Genomic DNA, 18,197 nt, shown 5'->3' on the forward strand with positions numbered 1-18,197 from the left:
CGACCCGCGGGGCCCGCCGGGAGGCCGAGCGGTGTGGACGCTTCCGCGCTTTCGGCGTGGTTGACTGATGAGTGGGAGGATTTTAATCATCCCAGGGCTCGCTTGAAAAACACCTTCCGGTGAGCCCGGGACAAAGGAAAGATTCGCCTGTACTTTCAGACCACCTGAGGTCCACAGCCGGCACCGAGGAGCCATCTGACCCCAGCCCAAGGAAAGATCGTCACTTAACCAATGCGGGACGTTCGAGTCCGCAACCTTCCTGGCGAAAAGTTTTACAACGTGCGAATGCACTGCCCGGGGAGTTGCCCACTTGGGGTCACCGCATGCCTCGGGTCGGTAATCGCAACCCTTATTTCTAGGCGAAGAACGGTGACTGATAGATCTGTTCGGCTGGAGCTCAGACTCTTCTCCTTCCCATCTGGTAAAATAAACGCGGGGAGTCCGTGAAACTCTATAACCTGCTCGACCTGAGCTCCCCTAAAAGGGCTAACGGGGCAGCACATGGCAATGGAATAGAAATTGGGATTTTTGCCCTCCTTCAGCTCTGTTTCAACCCCTGGGAATGAACTTTAAAAGCTTTCCCCTTTACTTTTCTGAACTTCCAATATCCCCTGGGGGAGGCAGAGAGGGAGCGGCGTCATTAAGAATTTCGATACCGAGGGGGGGGGGGGGGTTTCTGCAGTGTTGGTCAATGAAACTGAGAAATACCATGGGTTTTTTAGTTTCCCGAAAGTACGTTGACTGCTTCCTAAAGAGAAGGCTCTCGGGACAGTGGTGCATTTCTAAGTTTTCTGCAGTTTTCAAATCCTTCTCACCAGCTGTGCGTCTAAACGCCCGGGGAATCGAAAATAGGGGTATGGAGAGCCATTGTAAAAGTAAGTTGATATTTCTGTAGTTCTGGGCATTTTTTGAACTAGAATACAGACGATAGACTGGAAAGCCATACCTACACACATATCCATCCGCGCCGTCCCCCTCCCCAATCTTTACCATAGTATTCTACCCCAAAAGCAACACAGGCCAAACTAGGATGATGAGAGGAGGCCACTTGCTATTTATAAAGCAACATGCTTGGGTCTCAAAAATCCTTTTTTTCCACCTAATCTCTCAATGACCATCATGACATACTCAGTATCTCTAGCCAAGTTGCTCTTGCACTCCCTACTTGAAAGGGGGGCAAAAATATCCTGTTTGCACCAGGCATCTTGAAGCAATATATTTCCTACTGTGCCTTTTCTACAATTATCAGGGATTTTTAAAAACAAGAGAGGCATTTAGTGCCCAGTCCTGGAATCCTGTTTAAGCTAATAATTACATTCAGGTTGCCAATTTTCTCCCAGCTCTTATTCAAAGTGAGAATGAAAGAAGAGAATCCAGGAGCTCCGGCTCTCCATTTGACATTCTATGATCTTGCCCCTTTCCTTTTTTCGGTTGAACTAAAGAAGGCACATACCTTCTTTTGGCTTCCTTCAGTTTTTATGCCCCCCCCCCCAATGTCAGGAATAATGCTGCAAAATCACAGAGAAGCAGCGTGGCTCAGTGGAAAGAGCCCAGGCTTGGGAGTCAGAGGTCGTGGGTTCTAATCCCGGCTCTGTCGCTCGTCAGCTGTGTGACTTTGGGAGAGTCGCTTCACTTCTCTGTGCCTCGGTTACCTCATCTGTAATATGGGGATTATGACTGTGAGCCCCACGTGGGACCACCTGATTACCTTGTATCCTCCCCACCCCAGCGCTTAGAACAGTGCTTGGCACATAGTAAGCGCTTACCAAGTGCCATCATTATTATCATCATATGCTCTTAAAAAAGAATCCGTAAGACGGAATTCCAGGTAATATATAAAATGAAAATTCTGCAGGAAACTCATAGAAGCTAGGGGGCAGGTAAATAAATGAGGATTTCTATTCATTCGATAGGTGAAATCCAACTTTTGGAGAAAAGATTAAAGAAAAAAAAAAAGAGGAATGTCCCTTACAGAAGAGCTTTGCTCCAGGGAAAGGAGGAGGGATGGGACAGGAAAGGGTAATTGGGAGACACAGGGCCAACTGATCAACTAAACAAAACCCAGAAGGTTTCGGGGGACATTTAAAAATGAAATATTAGAAAGAGAATCTACCCATCAAAAAAATAATGAAAAAAAACACCTTTGGGGCATTTGTGGCCTTTCCTGCTCCCAGGTAGGAAAACTGGGAGGGCTAAAACAGACATGAGGGTAGAGCAGAAAGAAAAATCAGGCTGAAATCAAGTAACCGTTTCAAGAAATATGCTCTTCTTCCGCTTTGCTCCCCTTTTTTTGCAGGCCCGGGGCCCGTTCTAGCTCAGGTTCCTAATGCCTGGTCAGGACAAATAGCCCGGGAGAGGTAGAAAGACGAGAGAAATGTTGTAGGGTTGTTTTGAAACCATTTGCAAAGTTGGGTTAATCTAATTTGTTCCATGACGATCAAGTCCATTGAGCCTTCTCACAGAAACAGACATAAAATTTGACATTTATATTTTAGAAAAGGTGAAGCGAGACAGTTGACAATGATCAATTAAGTCTGCCGTGGCCTCCAAGACATTTCCCGTTAAAGGGAAGTCCAGGCCATGACAAATCTGCACCTGAACGCGGCACCAAATCTTGGGCCGTTCCATATCGGGTTTTCTCCGGAGACTTTCCTTAAACTGTTGCTCTGGCAGGGGGCTCATATGGATTTCTTTTTAATGGTGTTTGTCATATCTAGGTCGTTTTCTCCTGCTGCACCTCCTCCCTGCTCTGCTGGTGGAAACGGAATCGGGGCGGGGGGACGACAGGTCCCGTTAGGGGTGACGTGGGGAACTGAATGAAGAGAAATCAAGCTGCCCACAGGGCAAGTTTTCGTAGACGCTATGAACGGTGGCATCTCACATTTGGAAGTTACGTCGGGTCTGCGGGGATGCCCATTCAACTCGGCGAAGCCGAAGGCCTCGCTTCGCCCTGACCCCTTATCAGCCAAGCTTTCCTGGCAAAACTGGGCTCCAGACTTCAAAGTTTGTGGAACGGGGCAGCAGCACGGCCTCGTGGATAGAACAGGGTTCCGGGAGTCAGCGGGACCCGAGATCTAATCCCCGCTCCAGCACTCGGCTGCTGGGCGACCTTGGAGAAGTCACTTCACTTCTCCGTGCCTCAGGTCCCACATCTATGAAGTGGGGATTAAGACCGTGAGTCCCACGGGAGACACGGACTGTGCCCAACCTGATGGGGTTGCATCTACCCCGGCGCTCGGTACCGGTGCCCGGCACCCGGTGAGCGCTTAGTACCATTAGAAGAAATTGCTTATCCCAAGCTTTATTACATTTTCACGGGACGATTACCAGGTGGCCATTTCTGCCCACAATCCAAGCAAACGTGTGGGATTTAAGGAACCCAGAGCGACAATTATGATTCGGAAAGTTAGAACCCTTCCAAAGGGGCAGCTGCTCTCGGATGAGGGGAAAGAAGCCTAAAATCTCCCCAGTCACCTACTACCCTTAAGAACGGTGAGAACTTTCTTTCACCACAGCGGAAATGCCCGGGAGACGGGAGATTGGTCAGAGCAGAACTAAAATGGAAAGCAGCGGCAGGCTGCGATGAACCGCCCCCGTCCCCGAGACCTCGTCTTCCTCCCATTTTCTCCGTTTTGCCCTCCAAACGGGTTTTAAATCGTCCCAGCTGGCTTGGGGAGTAAAAACCAGGAACGAGACCCTCCCGCCCCTCCCCAGTCAGCTGCAGGGTACGGGGTCGGTGAAAGGAAATTCTGCACCGTCTTTCAGAGCGACCCTCTCCCCACCGCCCCCGACCCCCCCAAAAGTCACACGACCGCAGGGTTTAATAAACTCCGACTTCTTAAACTCTACAGCTGAAAGAAAACAAAAGCTTGGGAAAGAGAGGCTTCCCTGGCCTGACATTTACCAGAGTTTTGTATCCGCCACGTTTTGGTAAACTGTGTGTCGGGAGGGATCGATTCCCCTTCTCCTATGGTAACATCCTCAACAAAGGACATAGAGGGCACGTTGATATTGGGACTCTCAAAGTCATAGTAGGCTCCGATAGCTGCTTGCAAGTTCCTGCAAATGAAGAGAGAACGTAACAGGCTTCAGTCCAGACCACTCCAGCCTCTTCCGGGACGACCCAACGAAGGAATGTGCCCCCTTCCCAAGGCCGGTATTTAAAGGGAAAAGCAAAATCGAAGGTCCTCCTCCTCGGTTTTGTGGCTCGGACTCCTGGAATCCCAGCTCTCAGATCCCCGGACGCTGGCCGACTGCCCTCCGGACGTCGGTATTCACCCCACGGCACTCGGCCGTGTGGGGGAAGCAGCGTGGCTCGGTGGCAAGGGCCCGGGCTCGGGAGTCAGATGTCGTGGGTTCTAATCCCGCCTCCGCCACCTGTCCGCTGTGTGACCTCGGACAAGTCACTTCCCTTCTCCGGGCCTCGGGAGCCTCATCTGGAAAACGGGGACTGAGACCGTGAGCCCCACGTGGGACAACCCGATTACCCTGTACCTACCCCTGCGCTTAGAACAGGGCGCGGCACATAGTAAGCGCTTAACCAATACCATCGTCGTCATCGCGCTCCACCCCGGGAGCTCGGGGCGGCGAGGGAGCCTATCTGCCAACTCTGTTGCACTGTACTCTCCCAAGCGCTCAGTACAAGGCTCTGCACACAGTAAGCGTCCGATGAACACCACCGATTGACCCACGAGTTACTTATTTATACCGATGTCCGTCTTCCCCCTCTAGACGGGAAGCTCTCTGCGGGCGGGGAGCGCTCGGCCAACTCGGTTGCGCCGTCCTCTCCCGAGGGCTACGGCACACTGATCTGCACACGTAAAGCACTCGATAAATACCACTGACGGACTGGGCGACACCTCCCCGGACGGTAAGACCTTCTAAGGTTACCAAACCGGTGTGACTGGTGAGTCACTGGGTTGCAAAGCCTGCGTCTTTTAAAGGCCCAAGGTCCCTTAAACAGCAGCAACTCCTCCCGTCACCGACGGGAAGCCTCCCTGCCACCGGAGAGCACGACAGAGGTACACGCCGGAAGCGGGACTGGGGTGAGGGGAGAGGATTTGATCCCTGCCTCCGGTGGAAGCCAGGCGGGAGGGCTTTAAAGTTCCGAAGCGCAGCCCTCACCAGTCCCCTCTCGTGGCCAGCGACTACAAAGTCAGACCAGCGGAGCCCACGGTTACCTGAACCACCCAGCAGGCAGATTATCGAGTCGACGCCAATGAGACGAAGGCCACCGAGACGGCAGAAAGAGCCCCGGGGGAGGGAGATGGATGATTTTTGATGCAGCCATTACCACTGCCGAGCAGCAGAACTCCGAGAATTCTCTTTGAGAATTACTTCACTTCTCGCTCTACTGAAACTAGTTTTGACACCAGCAAACCCCCCCCCCCCCCGCCCCGCCCGGCCCCCCGAAACAGGCGATTCGCCGACCCAGGTCTGGCTGTCTATATATAAACCCATCCACCGCCAAGGGGCGGGCCGAGCAGTTCTCGTTATATCTACGGATACAAGGAAGCGGCATCCGAAAGTCGGCACTAGGACCCAGGTTCTCCTGCTTCTAATTCCGGCTCCGTGTGACCTTGGGCAAGCCACCTGACTTCCCTGGGCCTCGGTTCCCTCGCCTGTAAAACGGGGAGCGCGACCGTGAGCCCCACGGGGACTGCGTCCAACCCGGTTTGCTTGTGTCCACCCCAGCGCTCAGTACGGTGGCCGGCCCCCAGGAAGTGCTTAACAAACGCAATAATGATAACAGTTTAAAGAGACGATTCTCCTGGCGCAGTGCTCCGCCACGCAGCCTGCGGGACTGTTCTTTTCCGTTCACTTGGCTGCAGAGGGGGCTTCGGAAGCTATCTGTGCATCCCGGCTGCCCGCCAACTCCCTTCGGCCCGGCTCGTATTTCACCCCTTGGCCCTACCACTAGGAAAGGACTGCGAGGCCAGTGTAGCAGGTTGAGCGCTCAAGGGGGCGACCGGCCGAAATGCCATCTTGCTGCCCGGCCTGAGGAGCTCTCTCCCCCCCTACTCCAGGCCCCCCCCCCCCCGCCCCGGCTCCGCCCCGCCGGTCCGAGCGAACGGTATCGCTTATTAACCTGCCTCCCAGGGGAGCCGGCTCAGTAAATGGGGGATAAAAATGCCATCTGCGGACACCACCCTAAATCGAAAACGAAAGGAGGGCAGAGCAGCTCAGCGGGAAAGAGGACGATGACAAAGCAGACCTTCTCCCGGAGGTCAAGGATGAGAGCAGGCTTTGCCCAGCGGGGCGCCACGCCCCATCCCCACGTCGTCGCCAACTCACCCCGGGCCGGTGCCGCGTCACGGCCGTGACGACGAGGCCACCGGTAAAGCCGCTGAATGACAATAATGATAACGTCGGTATCTGTCAAGCGCTTGCTATGTGCAGAGCGCCGTTCTAAACGCTGGGGGAGACACGCGGTCATCAGGTTGTCCCCCCGTGAGGCTCACAGTCTTCACCCCCATTTTCCAGGTGAGGGAACTGAGGCCCAGAGAGGTGAAGTGACTTGCCCACAGTCACACAGCTGCCGAGTGGCCGAGCTGGGATTCGAACCCATGACCTCTGACTCCCAAGCCCGGGCTCTTTCCCCTGAGCCACGCCGCTTCTCTTGGGGTCACTGGCTTCCCAGAGGGTGGCGGCAATAACGACGAGACACGTTATCGTGAGTTCCCGATCAGGTCAACGTACTGGGCCTGTTATAGCCAAGAGGGAACTCAACACCAGATAAAGATGGCACAGAGTGAGGGGAGAGAGAAGCTCTTCGCCGTCCGCCGTCTCCGATGCAGACCTCCTCTTCTGTTTGGTAGGAGGACAGAAGAGCGGTGTTATCAACGAGAGAGAGGTCTCCTTGACTAAATCTGCACCGCAAACATCACCAAAGGAAAGGACGGCGAAGGAAGGGAGAGGGAACCTGAAGGAAGCAGCGAAGCCACCCCGGGTTCTGAACGGAAAAGTGGCCCAACGCCAATCTGTTCCCCAAGCAACTGACCGTCCATGTGCCTTTACAGTTACTTTCCTATAAAGCGGTGGTGTCTAATTCAAAATTCAACAAGGGAAGACAGAGAAAAGGCGAATTCGCCACCCGATCTCACCGGGGCACTCCCAAGCCTCAAGGGCTCTTAATCGTATTTCCTCCTCCTGGCTGAGTTCTATATCGATCTTTGGATTTTAATTACTTTCCGGTCGTCTTTGGCCACTATTAACGGCCGAACCTCTCCGAGCAGGTCAGAAACGGAAGCCTTGAGGACACGGTAATCAGGCATAGCACAGTTGGAGTTAATTCTTGACTCTATTAATGGTAAGGAGGTGCTAATAAGTCAGAAAAATCAACATATTTCAGATTAAGTGGGGGGGGGAAATCAACTGTCAGCAGTACATGGGTTCCTGCTTGGATATGAACTTGATTTCAGTGAATGAGACTGAAAGAAGGGTGAGACACTGGGATGAGGATGGGAGAAGAAACTGAGACACATCCTTAGCGGGATTAAGGAGTAGTGTCCCTAGATCTCAATTCCTCTAACGGCACCTCATTGCCATTACAAATTTCTGCAAAAAAAAAAAAATTCGGATCTTTCACGGAATCCTCGGAGCTGGTCGGTCCCCGTCCCTTAACGCCTCACCGTTCATCCCCTTCTGCATCGCCGGTGCACTTGTTCTCATTCAGTCAGTGGTATTCATTGAGCGCTTCCCGTGTGCAGACCACTGTACTAAGCGTTTCTCCTTAGGGACTCGATATTCGCCCACCCCAGGGCACTTAACGGGTATATCCTTCCCCTCGCCCATTCCACCACGGGTAGTTTCTTTTAATGTCTGTCGCCCTGCCTAGACTGTAGGTTGTGGGCAGGGAAGCAGCGTGGCTCAGTGGAAAGAGCCCGGGCTTGGGAGTCAGAGGTCATGGGTTCGAACCCCGGCTCTGCCACTTGGCAGCCGTGGGACTGCGGGCAAGTCACGTCACTTCTCCGTGCTTCAGTTACCTCATCTGGAAAATGGGGATTAACTGCGAGCCTCACGAGGGACGACCCGATGACCGTGTATCTCCCCCAGCGCTTAGAACAGCGCTCCGCACGTTGTAAACGCTCAACAAATACCAACATTATTATTGTTATTATTATTATTAAGGGGTGATGGTCTGCCGGATATAAAAGGGCAGGGGGGTTCCAAGTCGGGGGCAGAAGGAGGGCAAGAAGGGAGATCGAGGTGGAGTGGGTACGATGGCATTAGAGGAGTGACGTTGAGCGGGACGGCTTGTAATGGGAAATCAGCTAGATAAACAGGAGAGGGTAAACTAAGAGTGCTTTAAAGTCAATGGTGGGAAGTCTCGGGTTGAAGTCAGGTGGGAGGGCGAGCCCCGGAAGTTCCCGAGGGGTGCGGAAACTCGGACTGAACGGAGCTTTAGAAAAACGATCTGGGCAGCAGCGCGAAGTCTGGCCTGGAGTGGGGAAGAGACAGGAGGCGGGGAGATCGGCAGGTAGCCTGATGCACAAACAATAAATAACAAATAATGATGGTATCTGCTAAGCGCTTACTCTGCGCCGAGCACTGTTCTGAGCACTGGGGGAGATACAGGGTCATCAGGTTGGCCCACGCGGGGCTCACGGTTTTAACCCCCATTTTCCAGATGAGATAACCGAGGCACAGAGAAGGTATGCGGCTAGCCCCAGGTCACACAGCGGACAGGTGGCGGAGCCCGGGATCAGAACCCGGGTCCTCCGACTCTCAAGCCCGGGCTCTTTCCAGGAAGCCACGCCGCTTGGCGAAGCGAAGCGGGACGGGCTCCGCGCCGGGTTCAGAAAACGAGCGGTGTGAAAGGCGACGCTGCGAACGCGCACCCGTCAGGACCCGGCGACGGACCGACTACGTGGGTCGAACGCGAGAGACGAGTCGGGGATAACGCCGCTCCTCCTCTGATTAAATAAAAATAAATAAAACGTTGGCATTTGTTAAGCGCTTACTAGGTGCCGACCACCGTTCTAAGCGCTGGGGGAGGTACGGGGTAATCGGGTTGTCCCACGTGGGGCTCACACACTTTTAATCCCCATTTTACAGATGAGGGAACTGAGGCCCAGAGAAGCGAAGTGACTCGCCCACAGTCCCACAGCTTCCGGGTGGCAGAGCCGCGAGTCGAACTCGTGACCTCTGGCTCCGAAACCCGGGCTCTTTCCACTGAGCCACGCTCCGGCTCTTCCCTCCCGGTTCCCTTTGGATCGCAAAGCCGCACTGTCACAGGTCATCCTCCACCACCACCTTTGGAATGGAGAGGGAGGACCCTGCCGCGGGCTCCCGTCACAGGCGATCGATAACGGCTCCGCTGAAGGCGGTTCCCACATGGGAGAGGGAATGGGGGGAGGAGGAGGAGGAGAAAAGAGGAGAGGAGGAGGAGGGAGGAGGAGGGGGAACTACACCAAAATGCCCAGGAAGGAAAAAGAAAAAGAAACTCCAGGGCAGGGCTGTTTCGGAACCGGGGACGGACAGCCTCCAAAAGCGGGGAAGCGGCAGAGGGCACGTGGCCCAGCGGGCAAAGGCACGGTCCCGGGAGGCAGAAGAACCTGGGTCCTCATCGCGGCTCCGCCACTCGGCTGCTGTGGGACCCCGGGCCAGGCGCTTCGCTTCTCCGCGCTTCCGTCACCTCAGCTGGAAAACGGGGCTTGAGAGCGTGTCCCGTGCGGACAATGGACTGCGTGCAGCCTGCATGGTGTGGATCTACCCCGGTGCTTACTGCGGTGGCTGGCGCATAGTAAGGGCTTAACGAATACCCTAAAACAGAGCGTGGGAGACTTGAAGGGACACGGGTAAAGTGCTAGCGGAGAAGTGAAAACCAACCGTCGCAGGTATAGGGGGGAAGTGAGACTCCCAAAACCGAAAAACCAAAAACCCACTGGATCCCGTCGGTTCAATCTTCCCGTCATCACTAGAATCCGCACCCTCCTCTCCGTCCGACTGCAACGACGTCAATCCAAGCACTCGCCCTATCCATCCCCGACTACCCTATCGGCCTCCTTGCTGACCTCCCGGCCTCCTGTCTCCCCCACGGGGGGAGGTCCACACTTGGCTCTGCTGCCCAGATGATTTTTCTTCAAAACCGTCCAGTCCGTGTTTCCCCAGCCCTCAGAAACCTCCGGGGGTTGCCCAGCCACCTCTGCATCACCCCCAAACTCCTGACGATGGGCTTTAAAGCACTCGATCCCCCTCGCCCCCTCCTATCTCACCCCGCTGCTCTCCTGTTATACCGCAACCTACGCATTGCGCTCCTCTAACGCCAACCTACTCACCGTCCCCTGACCTCTCCTGTCTCGCTGCCGACCTCTCTCCCGGGTCCCACCTCTGGACTGGGACACCCTCCCTCTTCAGATCCAACAGACAGTCGCTCTCCTCAACTTCAAAGCCTTATTAAAAGCACATCTTCCCCGACCGGGCCCTCGTTTCCCCTTCTCCCGCTCCCTTCTGCACGGCCCTCATTCTTGCGTTTGCGTTCTTTAGTCACCCCTCCCTGAGCCCCACGGCACTTACGTACACATCCACAACGTATTTATTTATATTAACGTCCATCTCCCCCCGCGGGCTCTATTACCGTCCGTCTCCCCCTCTAGACTAGGAGCATCTTGCGGGCAGGGAACGTGACCACCAACTCTATTACACTGACCTCTCCCAAGGGCTTAGTACAGTGTTCTGCGAACGGTAAGCGCTCGATAAATACGACGGATTGACCGGAGGGAAAAGGGACGGAGAAAACCGCTCACGGCGCCGGTAAAGAACGCGAACGTCCGCCCGTATTTAAAGAGCGGAAACGAAGAGAAACACTTTCCGTTCACCTTCGGATTGATATCCTGACACAACCGGGAAGCCCCGGCCGGTCTATCGGTGTGGTCTATCTGGCCAACCTCTCTCCGACCCAACTCCTTCCTTCCACTCTTCCCAAAATCGCCCTCCACGCCGATGCCCGGCCGCCCCCGGCCTCCGGACGGAGGCTCGCGATCAACGTGCCGCCGTCATAGCGCACGAGCTCCGCGGTAGAGGGAGTTTCGTCCTTTCCGCTTCACCCTCCGCCCTTTCGGTCAGCAGCCTGGGGTAAGGCACGCCTAAGCCTGACACCCACGCAATCCCAAATACCCGAATCTCCAGCCCCGCTCTCTCTCTCTCTCTCTCTCTCTCTCCAGTCTCGCACCTCCTCCTGCCTTCACGCCATCTCTACCTGGACGTCCTCCTGTCACCCCGGACTTAACGCGTCCAAACCGCAGCTCCACATCTTCCCACCCAGACCCCGACCGTCCGGCCCCGATTCCCCCATCGCCGTCGGCGGAGCCGCCGTCCTTCCCGTCTCCCAAGCCCGTGACCTCGGCGTTACCCTCGGCTCCCTCCTGTCATTCAACCCACGTGTTCGATCGGTGACCGAATCCCGTCGGTCCCACCTTCGCAGCGTCGCTGAAATCCACTCTTTCCTCTCCATCCAAACGACTGGCACGCTAAAACGATCACTCATCCTCCCCTACCTGGATTACCGCATCGGCCACCATGCTGACCTCCCAGCCTCCCGTCTCTCCCCACTCCGGTCCTCGCTTCACTCTATGAAAACACTCAGGACACGCCGTCCCGCTCCTCCAGAAACTCCAGTGGCTACCCATCCACCTCCGCCTCAAACGAGAACTCCTCGCCGTCGGCTTTAAAGCGGTCCGCCACCTCGCCCCTTCCCACCTCACCTGGCTTCTCTCCTTCTACAACCCAGCCCGCACACTTTGGCTCATCTTGTGCTAAGCCTCCCACCGCGCCTCCATCTCTCCCGTCTCGCCGCCGACCCCTCGCCCACATCCCGCTTCTGGCCTGGCACGCCCTCCCTCCTCGGATCCGACAGGCTCTCTCCTGCTTCAAAGCCTTATTAATAATAATAATAATAATAATGATAATGTCGGCATCTGTTAAGCGCCTACTCCGTGCAGAGCGCTGTTCTAAGCGCCGGGGGAGATACAGGGTCATCGGGTCGTCCCACGTGAGGCTCCCGGTCTTCATCCCCGTTTTCCAGATGAGGGAGGTGAGGCACAGAGAAGTGAAGTGACTCGCCCACAGTCACACAGCTGACCGGCGGCAGAGCCGGGAGTCGAACTCGTGACCTCTGACTCCGAAGCCCGGGCTCTTTCCACTGAGCCACGCTGCTTCCCCTGCAGGCCCGTCTCCTCCGAGAGGCCTTCCCAGACCGATTCCCACTTTTCCTCATCTCCCACTCCCTTCTGCTTCACCCTGACTCGCTCCCTTTGCTCTCCCCCCCCCCCCCCACCCCCAGCCCCACGGCACTTACGCGTACGCATCTGTCATTTTATTAGAGAAGCGGCGTGGCTCGGTGGAAAGGGCACGGGCCTGGGAGTCAGCGGTCATGGGTTCAAATCCCGGCTCTGCCACTCGTCAGCTGTGTGACCGTGGGCGAGTCACTTCACTTCTCTGGGCCTCAGTTCCCTCATCTGGAAAATGGGGATCAACCTTGAGCCTCACGTGGGACCACCTGATCCCCCTGTATCTCCCCCAGCGCTTAGAACAGTGCTCTGCACATAGTAAGCGCTTGACAAATACCAACATTATTATTATCATCTATTTGCATCGATGTCTCCCCCCACTAGACTGTAAGCTCGCCGTAGGCAGGGAACGTGACTGTTTATTTTTGTAGTGTACGTTCCCCGGCACTTAGTATACTGCTCTGCGCACAGTGAGCGCTCCATAAATACGACCAAATGAATGGACACTCCAAGATGGAAGGCAAGGCAATTACATATCTCTAATAATAACAATAATGTTGGTATTTAAGCGCTTAAATTATGTGCCGAGCACCGTTCTGAGCCCTGGGGGGGGAAGATCCAGGGTAATCAGGTTGTCCCATGTGAGGCTCACGGTCTTAATCCCCGTTTTACAGATGAGAGAACTGAGGCACAGAGAAGTTATAAACTTAATCCCCATTTTACAGATGGGGGAACTGAGGCACAGAGAAGTGAAGTGACTTGCCCACGGTCACACAGCTGCCAAGTGGCCGAGCTGGGATTCGAGCCCATGACCTCCGACTCCCAAGCCCGGGCTCTTTCCACTGAGTCGCGCATGATTAATATAGATATTTAGCAGCAAGGCTTAGTGGATAGAGCACAGGCTTTTGAGTCACAAGGTCACGGGTTCTAATTCCAGCTCCGCCACTTGTCCGCTGGGTGACCTTGGGCAAGCCACTTCACTTCTCTGGGACTCAGTCACCTCCTCTGTAAAATGGGAATCGAGACTGTGTCCCACTCGAGTGGCTTGGATCCACCCCAGTGTTCAATGCAGTGCCTGGCACATAGTAAGCGCTTATCAAATGTCTTAATTATCATCATCGATGTCGGTCTCCCCCTCTAGACTGTAAGCTTTTTGTGGGGAGGGGACGTGTCCGTTTACTGTTACGTCGTGCTCCCCCGCGAGCTTGGCACAGTACTCTGCATACAGGAAGCGCTCAACAAATACGACCGAACCAAGACAAACCGACAGTGAACATAAGCCGGCGGGCTGAATCTAGAAGACCAACTCTCCATTTTAAGTCTGCCAGCTATAAAAGGGCTGAATTTTCTGGGCCCCGAGGCTGTTTCCTAGAATTCTTCTGTCTACGTTCGGACCCCGCTCACCGAATCCGGTCGGCACCGCGGCAAGGCTTCCGAGGTGCCTTACGTCCACAAATCGTCCGTGCTGGGGAGAGTCGAAAATGCACGAAAGCTAGACGGTATTTTTAAAGGAAATAAAACCTGACGATCGAACGTGTTTATTGAGCGCTGACTGTGTGCCGGGCACTGTATCAGCTGCATGGGAGAGTACACTCTAACAGAGTCGGCGGACCCATTCCCGCCCCGTGAGACGTTCTTCCCCTCGATTCTATTTACTGCCGTCGTTCCCGTCCGTCCGTCTCCCCCGATTAGCCCGTGAGCCCGTCAGAGGGCGGGGACTGTCTCTGTCCGTTCCCGATCTGTACGTTCCAAGCGCTCAGTACAGTGCTCGGCACATAGTAAGCGCTCAATAAATACTACTGAATGAAGTGTTCGGTCTAGAAGGGGAGACAGGCATTAGCATAAATAAATTGCAGAAAGGTGCGTAGGCGCCGTGGGGCTGGGACGGGGGGGATGAATAAAGGAAGCAAGTAGGGGCGCCGCAGAAGGGAGTGGGAGAAGGGGAAATCCATCCATTCATCCATTCGATAGCATTTACTGAGCGCTTACTATGCGCAGAGCGCTGGACTAAGCGCTTGGAATGGACAATCCGGCAACAGTCAGAGAGCGTCTCTGCCCAGCGACGGGCTCACGATCTAAACGAAATACGGAAATGGGGGCCTAGTCGGGGAGGACCTCTCGGAGATGGGCTACTCCTTATTTAAAAAAGACAAAAAATTTTTTAAAAACCCCAAAATAACAAATCTGGCTCAAATTAAGGGTGCAGGCTGAGGTACAGCAGGAGATCAGTCGATTTACTGAACGCTTACGGTGTGGGAGCACTTAGGAAAGTACAATATCAAAGTGTTGGCAGATGCAATCCCTGCCCTCAAGGAGCTTATAGTCTGCAGGGGCAGTTTACAGTTTCATTCATTCATTCATTCATTCAGCAGTATTTATGGAGCGCTTACTATGTGCAGAGCACTGTCCTAAGCGCTTAGGATGGACAAATCGGTAACAGATAGAGACAGTCCCTGCCCCCTGACGGGCTCACGGTCTAATCGGGGGAGAGACGGACGGGCGAGAACGACGGCAATAGATAGTTCGCGCGGCGGACGGTCAGAGACGGGGGCGGTCCAGCAACAGAGCAGTAATGATACGTATCAAGCAGTTACTATGTGAGATAATCAGTGTGCTAAGCCCTGGGCACGTACAAGCTAATCAGATCAGGCACCGCCCCATCCCCTCTGGAGTCCACGGTCTAGGAGGGAGGAATGACGGGCAGTTTGGTCCCAGGTTACGGGGGAGGAAACTGAGGCAGCGAATGACCGGCGCAGGGTCAGGAAGCAGACAACCGGCGGAGCCGGTCCCACGTTCTTTCCGCTAGGCCACACTGCGGCGGCGCTTCGGAGATCGCGGTCCGACGCCGGTGTTTAATTCGGAGGTCAAAGGAAATCTTTCTAAGACTGTGAGTATCGGGGGAACGGGATCAAGTTACCTAGAGAAGCGGCGTGGCTCGGCGGGCAGAGCCCGGGCTCGGGACTCAGAGGTCGTGGGTTCCGATCCCGGCTCCTGTCCGCTGAGTGACCCCGGACGAGTCACTTCACCGCCCGGTGCCTCGGTGAGCTCATCTGTAAAATGGGGATTGCACGTGGGACAACCTGATTGCCTTGGACCTACTCCGGCGCTCAGACCAGTGCTTGGCACCTAGTAAGCGCTTCACATATGCCATCATTATTATCAAGTTGAGAAGCGGCGTGACCTGGAGGACGGAACCCGGGCCCGGGAGTCAGAGGTCCTGGCTTCGAACGCCAGCTCCGTCACCTGTCTGCTGTGTGATCCTGGGCAAGTTCTCCGTGCCTCAGTTTCCTCGACTGTAAAATGAGGATTCGATACCCGATCTCCTCGCTGTTTAGACCGTGAGCCCCGTGTGAAACTGGGGCTGGGTCCAAACTCATGAACTTCTTTTATCTTCCCCGGTGCTTAGAACAGTGTTCGACAGAGAGTAAGTGTTTAACAAATACCCACGGTTATTATTGTTGTAGCTAACATATGTAAACTATTTATAATAAATCATTTCAGCAAGCGTGCAGAGAAGCGTTTGGGAAAGGTGGAAGCTAAAGTTCGCGACGTCAGACAAAAACAGCACTCTAGATGATGTAGATTAAAGCAATCCAGATAGATCAGGGAAGCAGCGTGGCCCGGGGGAAAGAGCCCGGGCTCGGGAGTCAGGGGTCATGGGTTCGAATCCCGGCTCCGCCGCTTGCCGGCCGTGTGACTTTGGACGAGTCGCTTCACTTCTCTGTGCCTCAGTTCCCTCATCTGTATAGTGGGGATTAAAACCGCGAGCCCCACGTGGGCCCACCTGATCGCCTTGTATCCCCCAGCGCTTAGAACAGTGCTCTGCACACAGTAAGCGCTTAACGAATACCACCGTTTATTTATTACCTGTGACCGGGGCCTGAGCAAGGAACCGAGGGGTGGGAAGTGAATAACAGGCATGTTTGGGCAGTGATTCAGAGAAACAGAGGCCGGATTTGGCAACAGACAGCGTGAGGCGAGATGAAAGGAACGAGACATCAGAGATTACCCCGAGGTTTTGGACTTGGTAGTCTGATAGGAGAATAATTATCTTCTCTCTTTTCTTTCCCAGCCTAATAAGAATCACAATAACTGTGGTATTTGCTAAGTGCTTTCTATGTGCCAAGGCCGAACTACGACTCTGCCGAGGTAGATTCGAGGTAATCAGATTGGACGCGGTTCCTGTCCCACCCGGGCCTCACCGTCTGAAGGAGGAGGGAGAACAGGTACTGCATTCCCATTTTAGAGATCACGATGAGGATGGTATTTGTTGGGCGTTTACCATGTGCCGGGCACCGTTCTAGGCCCTGGGGTAGATACACGGTAATCGGCCTGTCCCACGTGGGGCTCACGGACTTAATCCCCATCTTACAGATGAGGGAACTGAGGCCCAGAGAAGTGGCTTGCCCGAAGTCACGCAACCCATTAGCGGCGGAGCCGGGATTAGAACCCACAACCTCCGACTCCCAGGCCCGTGCCCTTTCCACTGAGCTGTTTCTCTATCTGTGATCAGTAGCACTTGACTCCTTGAGGGCCGAGCTTATCCGTTAACAATTTCCCTCCGTATAAAACAGAAAAAGGACAGAAAAGGATTTCCCTACGGATCCTGGTGGACCTCAGGGGGTGAAAACACTACCTCAGTGGACAGAGCCCGGGCTTGGGAGTCAGAGGTCATGGGTTCAAATCCCGGCTCCGCCGCTCGTCAGCTGTGGGACTGTGGGCAAGTCGCTCCTCTGGGCCTCAGTTCCCTCATCTGGAAAACGGGGATTGACTGTGAGCCTCACGTGGGACAACCTGATGGGCCTGTATCTCCCCCGGCGCTTGGAACGGTGCTCTGCGCATAGTAAGCGCTTAACAGATACCAACATTATCATCATCATCCCGTGCCTCTGGAGCGATTTCCCCCAATGTGTGGGTGGGATCGCGGGGAACCGAGGGCCGGCGGATTCCCCGCACACCCTCCGCTCTTCGCCCGACCCCCGGGGTGATTTAGAGGAGTTTATCCTGGGCGGAGGAAGGGGTCCCAGCAGAGAAAGGTAACGGAAGAAGAAAAGAAACCCCGCTCCCCCGCCCCAAACGCCAGGATTAGAAACTGACTCCGAATGTTGGACGCAACTCTCCGGGCCCCGCCGAGGGATCTGAGATAACGTTTCGCCGGTTAAAATAAATACATTTTCTAAACACTAAGCCTCCCCGCCTCGATTTCTGCCCTCTTCACTCTGATGGCCCTTCGGCTGACGGCAACATCCAGAGGCAAAAATATTTCAGAACTGTTTCCGTAGAGTGAGTGGTGTGGAGGAGAAAGTGCGTGTTCGGGGGGCGGGGGGGAGGAGCGCGCACAGAGAAGTTACAAGATTTCATTCTGAATCCCGGCCCGTATTAATTATCGATGGCATTTATTGAGCGATTCCTGCGTGCGGAAAGGAAACCGGGCAATAACCGAGCCGAATCGGTTTAGAAACGACTGTGAGGGTACAGCCGGTAAGGAAGGCGCTGATAAGCGGAAGGGGACTCCTCTGCAGTTATTATTCTCACCGTCACTGTGTTTCCGAGAGCTCAGAACTACACAAGAGCTCCCCAAGAGCACAGTTCACCCGGAAAGTTTTGTGGTAACCTGTATTTCTCACCCCGTCACGTTTCCAAGAAAGTGGCGCGAAACAGAAAAGTTTATGCCACTGCACACTGCTCCGTGGACGTGATCTGGGGAGCGGGGAGATGAGAAGAGGTGGGGTGATCAGGCTGCTCGAAACGGCGAATGATAATTCCATTTCCACGGCAGCTGGGGGAGGCCAGGAGGGCCGGGCCAGAGGAAAAGGCGCTCGGCAGGCAGTGGACGTTTTGCAAGCCAAACCCTTGGCGGTTTGGCTTTTCTGGAAAACTTTCCACGAGGGGTCAGTTAGCAAAGAGCACTTCCACAACCATCGGGTAAATATTTTACCCGAACTAGAGAATTAGTGAATTCGATGA

General features: G+C 54.6%; 1 protein-coding gene across 6 annotated transcripts in view; it reads right to left on the minus strand.

Moving 5' to 3' along the window:
- The window catches only part of ILRUN (inflammation and lipid regulator with UBA-like and NBR1-like domains), a 94,049-nt gene that overhangs the window by 46,188 nt on the left and 29,664 nt on the right, over positions 1 to 18,197 (minus strand). For 5 of the 6 annotated variants that reach the window (XR_003760800.2, XM_029068375.2, XM_029068377.2 and 2 more), the window contains exon 2: positions 3,905 to 4,059. Coding sequence is in view for 5 of the 6 variants with exons in the window: in XM_029068375.2 (XP_028924208.1) it covers positions 3,905 to 4,059 (155 nt within the window). In the remaining variant the exon portion in view is untranslated. Of the gene's footprint in view, positions 1 to 3,904; positions 4,060 to 5,180; positions 5,306 to 18,197 lie in introns of those variants that run through there. The other variant, XM_029068378.2, reaches the window with a different exon arrangement.

This window comes from Ornithorhynchus anatinus, chromosome 7, assembly GCF_004115215.2.
Source record: "Ornithorhynchus anatinus isolate Pmale09 chromosome 7, mOrnAna1.pri.v4, whole genome shotgun sequence".
NCBI classification, from domain to species: domain Eukaryota; kingdom Metazoa; phylum Chordata; class Mammalia; order Monotremata; family Ornithorhynchidae; genus Ornithorhynchus; species Ornithorhynchus anatinus.